Source organism: Dermacentor variabilis, chromosome 7, assembly GCF_050947875.1.
Source record: "Dermacentor variabilis isolate Ectoservices chromosome 7, ASM5094787v1, whole genome shotgun sequence".
NCBI classification, from domain to species: Eukaryota; Metazoa; Arthropoda; class Arachnida; order Ixodida; family Ixodidae; genus Dermacentor; species Dermacentor variabilis.
Genome location: NC_134574.1, coordinates 57,654,537 through 57,669,362, shown reverse-complemented (window position 1 = coordinate 57,669,362; position 14,826 = coordinate 57,654,537). Strand labels below are relative to the sequence as shown.

The following is a 14,826-nucleotide window of genomic DNA, read 5'->3' as shown; positions in this document are numbered from 1 at the left end:
TGAATTTGTCTGCCATAACAGCAAACAGTCAAGTTTCGGCAATGACGGACACGGGACTTTCTGAGCCATCAGCCACTTAAGGCTCTCGCCTTTAAAATAAAGCTGGGCAAGGCATGTGCGTAAGGCAGATAAGCAGCGGGCCATTCAAGTTGCAAAAAAGTTGCCAAGGGGAGGAAAACGCAGTCGAGGGTGGCTGAAAATGAAGTGAGGGATGAAATTAGGAGATTCGCAGGCGCAAGTTGGCATCTACTTGCGCAAGACAATAGCATTTGAAGATATCCAGTGAGAGGCCTAGTCCTCCAGTGAATATAAAAGAAAAATAGGTTGACGATGAAGGGGTGTCGACCACCTAAGTTCATCCAGTGTTTGTCTCTAGGAACAAGTCCTTGTAGTTAGTGGCTGTTTCGTGTCGCAGAGTGATCTTGCCCTGCGTCTGTGACGTGAGTCAGCGTTTACCTCACACTTGGTCGGAATATACTGCCACTTTGTTTTAAAGGAAAAGTAATGCAATATTGTGTATGCAATAATGCTCGCTGAGCTGACGTGCGGCGCGCCGCCGAAAGCACCCCCTCGTTTCTTCTAGAACACACTGCTTCGCGAAAATGGTCAATCTAAGATATTTTAGCTATATAACATGATGCGTCCATTTCTTTCGCGAGTTGCGGTGTTGTTTTAAAAACTGTGGAACCTAGTTTTAATAATTTAACGTAATACCCACGTATCAACAGAATTCCTGAAGTTTCCTTAGCCAATCATTGCTTAGTCAGGCTATTTAAACTTGGTGCTGACTCCTACTATTTCGACTAGCGTAATTTTGTTTCCAGTAAGGGATGTTCCATAATACCAGAAACCAACTAGCGAATGCTTATTATTTATTTACCATAGTTTGCCATATATTCAGGCACAGTAATTACCAGGGAGAATTGCGCACGTGTTTCATAAATTTGCACTATTGGATTACTGGGAAGCAGTTGTAAACAAATGCAAACCACAACCGTAAAATTAAAAATTGGGTATATATTTTGGAATAACAGGGCCTGGATTGACTTGAAGCACAACTGGGCTGGTTGTGCACCGTTGCAAGATAGGATTTCTTTCAGGGAATTATCGGACAGGCAAGCAGGCATTTTGGCTCGCGCTCGCTTTCTCGCCCTGAGGATAGTATTGATCTATGTTCTTTCGTATGACCTGTAATAATTTTTGCTGGCCCACCACTGACACTCCGTACTTCATATAAGTTACACAGTATGCTTGTAATCGAGCTCTCTGGCAGTGTAGTATGCTACTCCTTTTACTTATCCTCAATTGCCTGGCGCTAGAAAATATGGAGCGGTTGCAAAGTTCAACTTTACCTCTGCTCTTCCAGTCTCATTTTCATCATCAGCCTATTTTATGACCACTGCAGGACGAAGGCCTCTCCTTGCGATCTCCACTTACCTCTTTGCTGAGCCAACCGATTCCAACTAGCACACGCGCATTTTCTGTCATCGCACCACTTAGTCTTCTACCGTCCTCGACAGGGCTTCCCTTTTCTTGGTGCCCATTCTGTAAGCCTAATGGTACAACGATTATCTAACCTGCGCATTACATGACCTTCCCAGCTCCATTTTTTTCTCTTATTGTCAATTAGAATATCGGCTATACCCGTTCGCTCTATGATCCATTCTGCCCTCTTTCTGTCTGTTAATGTTAGGCATAGCTTTCTTCGTTCCATCGCTCTTTACGCGGTTCTTAACCTGTTCTCAAGCTTGTTTGTCCCTCTCCAAGTCTCTGCCATATATGTCAGCACCTTCCTTTTGAATAATAATGGTAAGCTTCAAGTCAGGATCTGACAATGCCTGCCATATGCGATGCAACTCACTTTTATCCTTCTATGAATTTCCTTGTCATGATCGCGGTTGCCTGTGAACAATTGGCCTAGATAAACGTACTCCTGTAGAGACTATAGAAGCGGACTGGCGATCCCGAACACTTGTTCCCTTGCCCTCCCAGTTTAATAGCTTGACCACTTCTTTCAAGTATGCAGTGAACAGTGTTGGACAGATTGCGTCTCTTTGTCTGACCCCTTTGTTTATAGGTATCTTCCTGCTTTTCTTGTGTAGAATTAAGGCAGCTGTGGAATCTCTGTAGATAGTTTCCAAGATATTTGCGTAAGCGGTCTGTACTCCTTGATTACTTAATGTCTCTTCGACTGTTCGTATCTCTACTCAATTAAAAACCTTTTCTTCCAGTCTGTTCTGTATTGAACATGATCATCCTGATTGTGAAGAGGCTACCTCCCAGAAGGAACACGTTGTTTAACTTTACCGACATAATCGCACAATTTGGGAACGTGCATATTGTAACCAGGAGCACGCTGTGCCCCTTCTGCTTAATTCGTAGGTAATGTTTTGCGGATAAAACGAAAATGTGTCACTGGATATGAGGCACAGGAGACCGGACAGAATAGACAACTTGGGTCAATGGGCATATGATACTAGGTATCTATACACAGGTCGATGGAGGATAGGTACGTGGCTCCGTATAGGCACTCAAAGCATCATCGATTCGGAACTGTGGGTTAACGTCCTTGCGCACGATTTTATTTAAGTGTCGGTAGTCAACGTTAAAGGGCCAGCTGCCGCCTTTGTTTTTGTATGGCATCACAGGGGACGCCCATAAATTGGAAGGAGGTTCGATAACCCTTTGTGAGCATTTTGTCAGCTTCGTGTTATCACCTGACATTCGGCGATTGAGACACGATAGGGACGGAGGCGGATAGGGGTCGCGTCCTCTGTGTTGATTCGATGCTGGACAATATAAGTTTGACTCAAAGAACGACCGTTTAAGTCGAAAATGTCATGATATGATTCCAGGAAGTGGCGAAGGTCGGTAGCTTGAGCAGGAGACAGGTCACAAGGGATCATCTTGAGAAAGGCAACGCGCGGGTAACTGGTTGTGGAACAAATGAATGATGACCTGAAGGGACTGGTAGGATCCAACAAGCAAATTTAGCAGTCTTCGACTGCAGTAATGGCGGCGAGCGACATGGCAGCTTGAATCAGTTGGGGAGACGCGCGGAAGTTTATAGCGTGAATGCAGATGCGACTATCGGTTACAGTCACGAGGGCGTTGGCCACGGTGACGTTTCTGGTGAGCAGAACATCTTTCACGGGGGTCAGCACGTAATTGCCAACAGTTACCGGAGGGCTCGACATCATGGAGATAGACATCGCGGCTTGGAGGGGTGGGGGCATGCACACATCGCCGAAAGAGCAGAGACGGGCTGAAGGCGTGCTTGCAGCATCGGCTAGGTGAGGTAGTTTCAGCTGCAGGAGGCTAGTCGCGCAGTTTTACAACAGAATAAGTTGTTAGACAATTCATTCCAAGTATAACGCAATAAGGACATTGCTCAAGAACACCAAATCAAGTAGAAGTTTGGTGATAGTCGATGGTGATCCGGGCAGTGCACATTCAAAGGGCGGCGGCAATTCCTACATCGGCCGCTCTTACAACACGAGATACAGCATGTGTTACCACCTTCTTTAGACGACGGCGAAGACCGGATCTCCGGAGAAATAGGAGCCCCGGTGTCCAGAAGTGCAGAGATGGTCACGCCATCAGCCTACACGTCCCGCATATATCGTCGAGTCGGCAAAGCAACTAGATTATTTTTGGGGCGGAGTCGTGCATGCAGTGTTACCTCCGCGCTCTGAATCGTCTAGGTTTTCGGCGTGAAGGAGCCACAGTGGCCAGACGACGTCGCACGGCGAGGTGGCGGGGGTCGGAAGGACGGACGGAGGAAAAGTGCGAACGCGAGTAGTGGTGACCTCTAGGTGAGGCCGAGCGGCTGGGCCATTTGTAGGAGCGTCAAGATTCTAAGGATGCACCGTAGACGGTGGCTCAAAAGGGTTGGTATGGGGAAAGTATAGAACATGGGGAAAGGATGGAGTACATCACGGAAACGACCAGCGGTTGTTACAGTAGCAAGCAGTGTGCTCGGCACGGTGGCAGTTAAATCAGATAGGTCGATCGCATTCAGTTCCCCAATCAGCAGGTTTCTGAGATCGCGGAGCGTACTTTTGCTAACGAAAGAAAGACGTATGATTATTTGGACAAATGAAACCGCTGGTCCGTTCGAGTCGCCGGCGTTAGAGTTAGCAAAGAGGCCAGCTGGAGCCATCGCTTTGATCTCGCGGCGGACAATCCTAGTCAATTCGGCCAGTGGTGGTAAAAAGTGAGATGGCGGCCGCTCTGCACACGAAGACGTCGCGGCGCTGCTGGGAAACTGGGCGAATGGTCGTTCAATACGACGAATCTTGGCCGGCTGGAAGCGCTGGCACTCTTCGGTCACGGCATCGACGGTAACACACTTTCTTCGCACAAACAGATTGAATGCGTCGTCCACTATCCCCTTCAAGACGTTACCAACCCTGCCAGACTCTGGCGTGTGACTGTCAGATTTACGGCACAGCGCCAGCCCATCCTGTATGCACGACAGGTACCATCCCATGGACGTTTGGTCTCGAGCTGACAACTGCTTCCTCGCAACAATTTTGCAATTGGAGGCTTTACCGAACAATTCACAGAGCCCCCTTTTGCCTAAGTGAATCCCAGCTCCCAAGTTCCACCTCATGATTGTTATACAACTGTGCCGTATCGCTCAGATAAAAGGTCACATTCAGCAGCATGAGCGTCAGGTCTCAGTGATTGTGATCGCTCACCCGCTCGTATTGTTTCAGCAATTTTTCAATGTCGGTGTCATCGGTTCCGTTGAACCTTCCAGGGTTTCGAGGGTGGGCTAAAACAGTCGTGGTCCGCGGCGGAGACGCAGATTCCGGCTGGTCTGCCATGGTGGTTGCACCACACCACCGACCGCTTCGGAGCTCTCTCGTGTGGGATGAGTATCCCGCGGCTCCAGCAATGTGTGACGGCGCGTCAAATTGATGATAAAAAGCAGAGACAATTTACAGGAATGACCAAGATGGCTGAACACACGAAATTTCCCGGCCAACATCGTCTTCTTCGTTAGTCTGAGGAAGTGGCTCGTGATAATATATTGAAAGGCCCTTAAAACTAATTGAAAGTTCTTGCGCAAAATGAATTCCATCAAAACTGGAATTTTTGCCTAGTTTTTCACATGCAATGTAGTAAATTCTCTTTAGGCACTATGCAGAGAGCACATTCTATCAGCCGGTTATAGATCATAGTAAATTTTTATAGCTGTCGTTAAACAATATCGATGTCACATGTCCAAAGGCAGCAGCGACATGTTAGTTCAAATCACCATTACCATTGTAGCGCTGGACAAACCTAAATCAAACGACCAGGCTGTGCTACTATTTTGTTATTCTGCTAGTTGGTTCAGACCACAGCCACCAGTGCTCATATGTCCAGCAATCGGCTCTATATATGTCTTAAGGAAAATAAGTATCAACCTATTCGCAATAGCACCACCAGTATTCATGGCCTAATTCGGACATTATTAGGCATCATGCCAGAAGGCGATTTGCATTATTGCGATCGGCAATTCAACTTAGGAAAGAAACCTCAATAGTTTGAAGCAGGTGTCCAATGAAACAGCTGCTTAGCTGCAAGAAATAGCGGCTAAAAAGAGGAAATCGCAGCTTTTTGTATGTGTATATTGGAATAGAGTTTCTTTCCCGCTCCTTGAATTTTCGCCTTCGGCATCCTTGAAGTACTGGCATTGTTCCTGCGCTTTGAGTCAGATGTTGTGTACGTATCCGGTGTCTGTATGTTACCTGCAAAGCTTGGGCCTCTCTATGGGCATTGTTCACGTTTATCGGTCTCGCTAAGCAAGACCTGAAATATGACCATATTTCCAGTTATTCCGCAGTTTTGAAAACGTAGTCTTCAGGTTTACTTTATATTTGTTTTTTTCCTTCTAAACCGTTCCTTGGGGAAGAATAGCTTCAAGGCACAATATCAAAAGCAGTACCAATGGGCAACGAAATGTGCAAAAGACTGAGCATCAGATCATAGAAAGGTTTCAACATTTTAGGGCGAAATATTTTTGTCCAGAACCAGATTTCCATGAATATGTGCTGTCACATTGTACGAGCCCACTGCGCAAAAAGTCTTTATGCTTGAAAGCGTATACTCCCTGTTCAATTTCGTAAGCATCCTGCTATTTTTCTGCGTATACACTATGTCAATACTCAAACAATAACCCTAAATGCATTTTTGTTCAGCAGTGCTAGCAAACTGTTTTGTGCAACCAGTTACTTCTTATCTTGTCACATATTCAGCATATTAGCTTATGCCACCATCGTTTGCCTTGACATGCAATCTTTATTATTTTGTTTTCAAATGGTTTGCACGTTGACTTCTTTAGACTGATACCGATCTTTCTGTCTTGAACTAGAAATGCTTTTAATATACAGCAAAGCAGGGCTTGTATATTTTTATGTGCGCATCAACTGTTGCTTTGCTTTTAGTGCCAACAATCTTTGTAACTGCGGCATGTTGTCAGTTTTTCTTGCTGCATATATAATCTATACCCGGTGAACTGAAAGGTAACTAGTAAAGCGGTAAGTGTCTAAAGGTAATAGAGAACCGTTTTTATATGACAAAGATACTGCAATGACGAAGAATGCTTAGTGTAAGAGACTCCTTCATTAAAAGACACCTTTCGAGAATTTACAGCAAATATTTTAAATTTACGGCAAACATCAGAGCGCATTTTCGGGCTGCCATCGAGTGAAATTACAGACTTCTGTATTTTTATTGGATTTTCTCCTAACTCTGAGGGGTCGTTATTAGAGACCTAAGTCAAACTACGAACATGTGAATGTTTTAGGGCCACTAGTTGGCAATCGATGGTGGCTGCCAAACTCAAGCAAAGGCGACTTATTTTCTGAGTCCCTCTCTTAGGCACCCGTTCCTGCGGCAAGCCTGTTTAGTAAAGCCAGCAAGAAAGTATGCGGCGCTGCATGAGCTGAAGGTTGAGGGGGGTTATCTCGGCTGGCTAACATCCGTAAACTTGACAAAAAAGATGGTGGCGCTGCGTGGTCTCGTAGGGGGTGTATCGGTGCTGGCTGGCGTCCGTAAAGTGAACAAAAATATGGTGGATCGAGTACCGAGTAGGGGAGAACGAAAGACAGTACGGCGGACAGGAAAGAAAGGAAAAACCATTTCATTGCGCGTCGCCACCTGCGTCACACCCGCGCTGGCCGCCGTTGCTGCCGGCTGCGTGTGCTGTCGACTGCCCCCAATACAATGGCGGCGGGGAAGTTGCGGCACAAAAGCAGGGGCGTGTGCACCGTGCTTGCCGCCGCGGTGTGTAAGATCCGGATTGTGCATTGTAGAGCTGGAACAGTGCAGAAATTGCAGCGCCAACAAAAATGAGAAAGATGGTAAGACACTGTGGACACGGCCAAAGAAGAAGCCGAGCACGGGAAGAGGCGTTGACAGCAGAGACGCGACTATAATCAACGACTACGTGCCCGTGCTTAAGGGCGAAATAGGGTTCTTGATTTTACCTCCGCAGAACGACACCTAAAGCAGCGGCGAGGGTCTAATCGACATTGTCGAGCGCAAGCTACCGATTAATGAAGTTCGCGCACTGGAGGGCTCTCGCATGCGTCAGTCTGGGTCGTTCGACTCTGGGACCATGCGGTCGAAGCCCGAATTGCCACCTCCTCCAAGTTTCACGAATCCGAATTCTAAATTCAAGCAAATGTTTATGCACGGCGAGTTTGGTCATAGTTGCTGGGTCTCTGATCGACAGCTTCGTCGGTTAGTCCGCCACGAAATGACTGGTTCGGCCTGAATTTTCTTTGTTTCACCTGTGGCCTACATAATGCAAAGTCCTCCAGTACGGCGTGGGTCATAATATGATTATGGTTTTGGCACGTAAAACCGCGCAATTTGATTATATTTTGCAACCGCGGCAACAGCTACGGCAGCACCGCAGCAGCTTCGTCTAAAAGGACGGTCACTTTGCAAAACTCGTGTAAACCTTAAGAGGGCAGGAGAGGTCCTGCCCAGATGACCGAAGCGCGACATGCCAACGCGTCCGTAGCTAAAGAAATAGTCCCACTGATCCGACTCGGCGCAGTTCGACACTCGAGATGCCAAGTTCTCCGTCGGCCACGGCACCAGCCGTGCGACTCATGACGTCAGTCTAGAGTGCGCGCCCGTTGGAGGAGGCTCGCGTGCGTTTGCCTTTGAGGGGCAAATGCCACTCCCTTCTTAAGACTCAGCTAATTATAGTTTCTGTGGGAATCTACGTAACCTGATTTTCTCCGGTACTGTGGCTAATAAACACATGTGGTTTTCGAACCAAGCGGCAAATGTGACGATGTCACCCACGGAAAAAGAATCTGCTTGATTTCTTGAAGCCAGTGAAGCATGTGCCCATGATGCGCTCATTCGTTATTCTTGGAAAATTATATCTGAATTCCATCCCACGGAATCCAACAAACCCTTCTATGGAGAAAAGTTGTCTTGGACCTTCATGTCGATTTAAATATCACAATACTGAGCGTTGACTTTCATCGAGAATACATACTTAGCAATGGCTAGCTCCTTAGAAAGTGTCCACTATATATAGCAGATGCTTGAGCTCGCTCGTCATTGTTTTTTTTTAGGCAAAGTCAAACGAAACAGAGACCCAGAACTACATCATTTGAACTACGTCCTTCTCTGGCGTTTGCTTTCCAAGTAAGCGATAGAGGTCTGCATGCGCCTGAGCACAAGGTTTTCATTGGGGACTTCAAGTCGTAGATGTGGAAGGAAACCTCATTCTCATAACTTTGTATTTGTACAGACGTGTATTCTTAATTAACGCTGCTCCTTTCGACGACTTTTATCCAGTTTCATCCAAGCAAAACGCTTTATTCTATGACGAAAACGACTTATCCTTGCAATGACGGTTCCACACGTCGCCTCGTGCATCGTTCTTCGAGGCATATTAAGGGCGGTCATATTCAATGCAAAATTTAGAAAGCTGCTCGGTTCTTCTTGCCCTTATCTGAAGACTTGATTTACCTTCGAATAAACCATAGCGGCATGCCATTAGGTATAGTCATATTTATGCGATATTTGAGGTGATCATAAATATTATGATATGCCGAATGAAATGATTCCGTATAATTCTTCTGCTTTGGTATGACTTGTAACTACCGAACTGCAGAGGATATAAATTGCGAAGCCTCCGTGAGGTATCACATATTTGTTAAAGAACGGAATTACCATGCAGTTGGAAAATCCCCGTATGAAATCGATTTTCGATTATATTTTAGGAGACCCGCGGAGTTCGAAAGGTCTCGCGGCGGTTTACTGCAAGTATTGGTATGGTAGATCAAGGGAAACAGGGGCCAGGTCCTGACACTTTCATGAGACCAAACTTTCGAGCATGGCTTTTATTGCGGAGGGTAAACTATAAGCTTATCACAACAAGCAGGCCAAATTTGAGGCTATTTGGTACCGTGAAAATTTATACATAATGTTCTATTGTAGTTGTACCGCACAGCACTCTGGCGGATGTGGCAAGTCACCAAATTATCGCTTTTGTATGGCCAACGTGCGTGGTTTACACGTAGCTGCCTTTTCACCTGTTAACCTCGGGGATGAAGCCGAGTTGTTTTATGTAGGTGAGTAATACAATTAAAATTTAATAATGGCATTTTACGAGGCAAAATTACGAGCTGATATTGAGGCACGCCATAGTGACTTCTAGAGATTTAGACCACCTGAAGTTATTTAACATGCACTCGAATCTAAGTACACGACCACTTCCGGACTTCACCCACATCGAAATGCGACCACTTTGGCAGGAATTTGATCCCGCGACTTCTTGTTGAACAGCCCAATACCATAGTCACTAAGCAACCACGGTAGCTCAGGTTATGTAATTTTGGACTCAATGCATCCACGACACTCTTGCGGTTGCATTGGGTGCCAAAGCGCCCGGAGTCGAAAGCAATACATTAGTTGTTTTGAATTTTTTGGAGCAGGAGACACCCTAGTGCTCGCGTGTAATATTGAGCATCACACCAGCTACGATAAATTGACGGTCGTGGTTGGGGGGAAGAGTTTACAAGCAGCAGTATGAATATAAATTTCTAGTTAAATGCTTGCTGATTGTTAGCCCCCATACTTCAAATTAAGATATTAAGATTAGAATAGTTGAATGGCCATGTCATTGAACCTTTAGCTTTTCGTGATCTGTGCCCTAGATAAGGATAGCTGAAGAAAAGTGCAATGACCAATCAGAAGTACACGAAAAATGTCTGCTGCCGAAGGTGACAGATCTAAATAAACAAAACCTATAGCGTCCACTACCGTGTGATGCTTGTGACTCGCTACATATCACAGTGAATTTTGATAACGTGATTCTTGTCTGAGGTGCCTAAAGTTCGTGTCATCAAGATTCTACTATATAATCACACTTGCTTACACATGTGTCTTACATCTACTGTTGTGGTACTTCTATGTGCTATTCGCGTAACTGTGAATGTCGGGTAGTAAAATCTCATACAGAATAGTCGATCCTTATGAAAGAAAAATATTAGCACTGAAATTTTATTGCAGGATGTATCTTTCTGATCAAGAAGTTTTCGAGTATAAACAATAGTTCGCACAAGTGACTGCCCTTTCTTTTGGTGGACAGCGCTGATTGCGGTCCTCCCAGTGAAGAGCTCAAGAAAACAGTTAAGCATCTCCCATTCTGTATCAGAACGTCTAACTATCTGACCATTTCTAGTCTGATGTTGTCAATGGCTAGTGTCACTGTGACCATGCGCCGGTTTTTGCGCGTGTGCTCACAGCACTTCAAACACTGCTTTATTTTGCGGCAAGCTAAACATTTGGAGGACGCTTAAGCTTCGCTTTCAAGACTGGAGCGCAATAGCATTCAAACATCCCTGACTACTTCTCACGCTTTCCGGCAACTGCAGCTATGTAACCGTAATTTTACCGGGAAACGATCGCGGCGAACGCTATCCACGAAGCCGGGTGTTCTGGTACAAACGCAGCCTCTCTCATGGGCTGCGATGCGGCGGAGGCGAGTGCCATCTGGAAGTGTTTCAAGGAAGCAGGCGCGCCACCGCGTGGACTCCGAGATATTTGAGCGCCAGCGCGCGCAAATGGCGGACGCCATCGGCCGTCTATGCAGTGCAGCAATGCTGGTAAAGTGGTTTTTAGTGTATCCACGTTACAGAATCATGTTTTCACTTACACTCAAATTACAATCCCAGAGCTATCAGGCTGTATATGATTCGAAGTTTGCGATTTTTGAGCGTATTTTAGCTTGAGAAATTCAATTAGTTAAGTAAATTCATTGCGTCTTACAGAGGTCCTGGTTATGCGTGGTTCGAAAAAGATTTTCGCCGGATTTTCTGTGACTCGGGTTTCCTAATGCTTTCGCGTTAAAACACCATCTACGTAATGAATATGCACGTCTCTGTGACAACCTTTTCTGCAAAAGCCTCAGGATTGCCTGCTCCAATCAGGCGGCGAGATATTTCCCATGCTATTGACCTGCATGGCCTTACAAAAGATAACGGAAAGGTTCATTCATATTTGAAACAGCGCCAAAAAAACACGGACAACGGAGGACACAGGACAAGCGCTGATAGCTGAATAGATGATAGGTTATATAAACAATTCGTAATAGTGGCCTGTCTGCTGCGTTCGCGAACTACTCGAAATCCAAAGTTTGGGTATTTCTTAGCTTTGCATCAATGAATTAAAGACAGGCATTGCACGCTCGTGCAATACGATGGAGAATTAGCAGTTGCCTTAGTTAATGTATGACCATGCAGCCTTTGAACTTTTCAGCGGATCATGTCTGCCGTTGATTCCGTGGAGGCTTGCTTTAGTTCATGCGGTCCATATTTCATGTGAAAAAGCTACCCGTTCAACCCGCCCCCTAAAAATGAGAGGAAACACTGCCTGGGATCGCCCCTAACTGCAGAAGAAAGGCTTCACCAATAGATCTCCAATTACCACTGCCCTGCGTGCCTTCATTTAACGCTTGTTTTTTCTTTAATATTTGTTGAACAGTCCTGACGCTCACTGCGTTCTTTACAGGCGATAACAAAAATTATCAATGGAACATTTGTGCGGAACCTGATACAGGCAGATAAGCTAAATGCTAACTGCTTTATTACGCTTTTGGTTCGGTTTGGTTTTTGGTTTGAAACTGAATTCAATATTTACACCTATATTTTCCCAAAGAACATGAGAAATCGCACCGTCATATTGAAATTTCGAGGAATTTTGGATGATATCTCATTTGTGCGTAAGATCAACACATATACAACAGATTGCGCAGGAAACTATTTTTTTTTACTTTTCTAATTAGTAGATATTTAATTTAAAAAGCGCGTCAGATGCTTTTTACGTCCATATAAGCCCATCTCTTTGAGGTCATCTCTCAACGCAAAGAAAATTTCAAATGCACAGCACATGAACTTAGTATAAACACTTAAATAATTTTCTGTGACACACATTTGGACACTTCAAAAGCAAGACTTACACTCTTGAGGTCTTGAAGAGTGACAGCGTTAATTGCAACCACCATACCTGTCAACCAGGCCAGTTTGGAAGGACGCATTTCTCGAGCGCACATGTACCAGAGCCAACAATGCGCGAGCATTTGGTTTCCCAGAGGGCTAACACTTCATTTCAAATGATATTCTATAACCTTACAACAAGCTTCTCCACGCACCTCGGTTAAGTGATCACTTGTGTGCCCCAACAGTGCGTCCGCAGCTACACAATGAAGCATATCCAATTAAAACAACATAGAATGCTGTCGCGACAATGAAGCCTTCATCGTTTATCCTACATAGTGGTTTGGTCTACTCGAGAGAAGCATCATCGTTTCATTTCTGACTTTCCCTATAGCACAATGCCAAGCTACGTGTCATATGTCTCCACTTTTCGCGCACACTGCAGCCATGGCTTCCATGTAGCATGGAATATTTATGTTTCACTATCTGGAAATTAAAAGCGGGAACGATGCAATTTTGGATTTTGGTTTGGTTAGAAATCTTCTATTTTTAAGCGTAACTCTTTGTGGGGTTCTTGGTATTGCGTTATTATTAGGCGCGATGACGACTGCAGCATTACAAAGATGACGTGGTGGGAAAGCAATAAGGAAAGTGTGATGACGGTAGTGGTATGACGAAACCGGAAAGACGACTGCGTAAAAGCAATGCAATAACAATGGCTGCGGGCCCCGCTTTCCTATCTGCTTGTTGAGTCCATGGTGGCCAGATGGTGGTCCCACCATCATTTTCATTAAATTGTGCTTATAAACATCCCCGCAATAAAGCGAGCATGTCCAGGTGAAGCTGCGGTTAACCTGCGCTTTTCAACAAGAACCACATTGTGGTATGTGCTAACAAACGTGCCAAAATAGCTCGTACCTTCAGATGTCACAAGTTTCTCGCGCAAGAGCACAATAGCTTTTCCTTGGGCGAGTCGGTGCTTTCTGAACGCCATTACATTGTACGTTGCAGCGCAAAAAAAGCCAAAAAGGAATATTAACAGCGACAGCGAGAACAGAAAGACGGCGCTACACCGAACTGCGTATGAGACATAAAGCTTGTAATATATATCATCATCATCATAATCAGCCTGGTTACGCCCACAGCAGTGCAAAGGCCTCTCCCATACTTCTCCAACTACCCCAGTCATGCACTAATTGTGGCCATGTTGTCCCTGCAAGCTTGGTAATCTCATCCACCCACCCAACTTTCTGCTGTCCCCTGCTACGCTTCCCTTCCCTTGTACTCCAGTCCGTAACCCCCACTGACCATCAGTTATCTTCCCTCCTTATTACATGTCCTGCCCATGCCCCTATTTCATTTTGTTGATTTCAACTAAGGTGTCATCAACTCGCGTTTGTTCCCTCACCCAATCTGCTCTTTTCTTATCACTTAACGTTACACCTAACATTCTTCTTTCCATAGCTCGTTGCGTCGTCCTCAATTTAAGTGGAACCCTTTTCGTAAGCCTCCAGGTTTCTGCCCCGTACGTGAGTACTGGTAAGACACAGCTGTTATACACTTTTCTCTTGAGGGATAATGGCAACCTAATGTTCATGATCTGAGAATGCCTGCCAAACGCACCCCAGCCCATTCTTATTCTTCTGATTATTACAGTGTCATGATCAGGATCCGTGGTCACTACCTGTCCTAAGTAGATGTATTCCCTTACACTTCGAGTGCCTCGCTACCTATCGTAAACTGCTTTTCTCTTCCGAGACTGTTAAACATTACTTTAGCTTCCTGGAGATTAATTTTTAGACCCACCATTTTGCTTTGCCTTTCCAGCTCAGTGAGCATGCATTGCAGTTGGCCCCTGAGTTACTAAGCAAGACAATATCATCAACGAATCGCAAGTTACTAAGGTATTCTCCATTAACTGTTATCCCCAATTCTTCACAATCCCGGTCTCTGAATACCTCCTGTAAACACGCTGTGAATAGCATTGGAGAGATCATATCTCCCTGTCTGATGCCTTTCTTTATTGTGATTTTGTTGCTTTCTTTATGGAGGACTACGGTGGCTGTGGAGCCGCTACAGATATCTTCAACTATATATATATATATATATATATATATATATATATATATATATATATATATATTTATATATATATATATTGTTGCGTGAAGAAAGATACAGACGGAGGAGGCTATTTACAAGCCATTTACACTGGACTGGAGCCAGAGCGCCAGGCCGACATTTTCTCGCGCCAAGGGCAAAGACCCACTTCGTCGTCGTTCTCGCGGCGGCTCGTCTCTCGGGTATCTACACATCATATCGTAATACTACCCCCCGGCGGCAAAAGCGCCGTCATGGTGCTTTT

General features: G+C 45.2%; 1 protein-coding gene across 2 annotated transcripts in view; it reads right to left on the bottom strand.

Moving 5' to 3' along the window:
• LOC142589057 (uncharacterized) overlaps positions 1–12,858 on the bottom strand; it is a 49,754-nt gene extending 36,896 nt beyond the window's left edge. The window contains exon 1 of one of the 2 annotated variants that reach the window (XM_075700848.1): positions 12,677–12,858. In XM_075700848.1, the coding sequence (XP_075556963.1) occupies positions 12,677–12,736 (60 nt within the window). In that variant the 5' untranslated portion in view covers positions 12,737–12,858. The other variant, XM_075700847.1, reaches the window with a different exon arrangement.
• Positions 12,859–14,826: the final 1,968 nt, after the last annotated feature.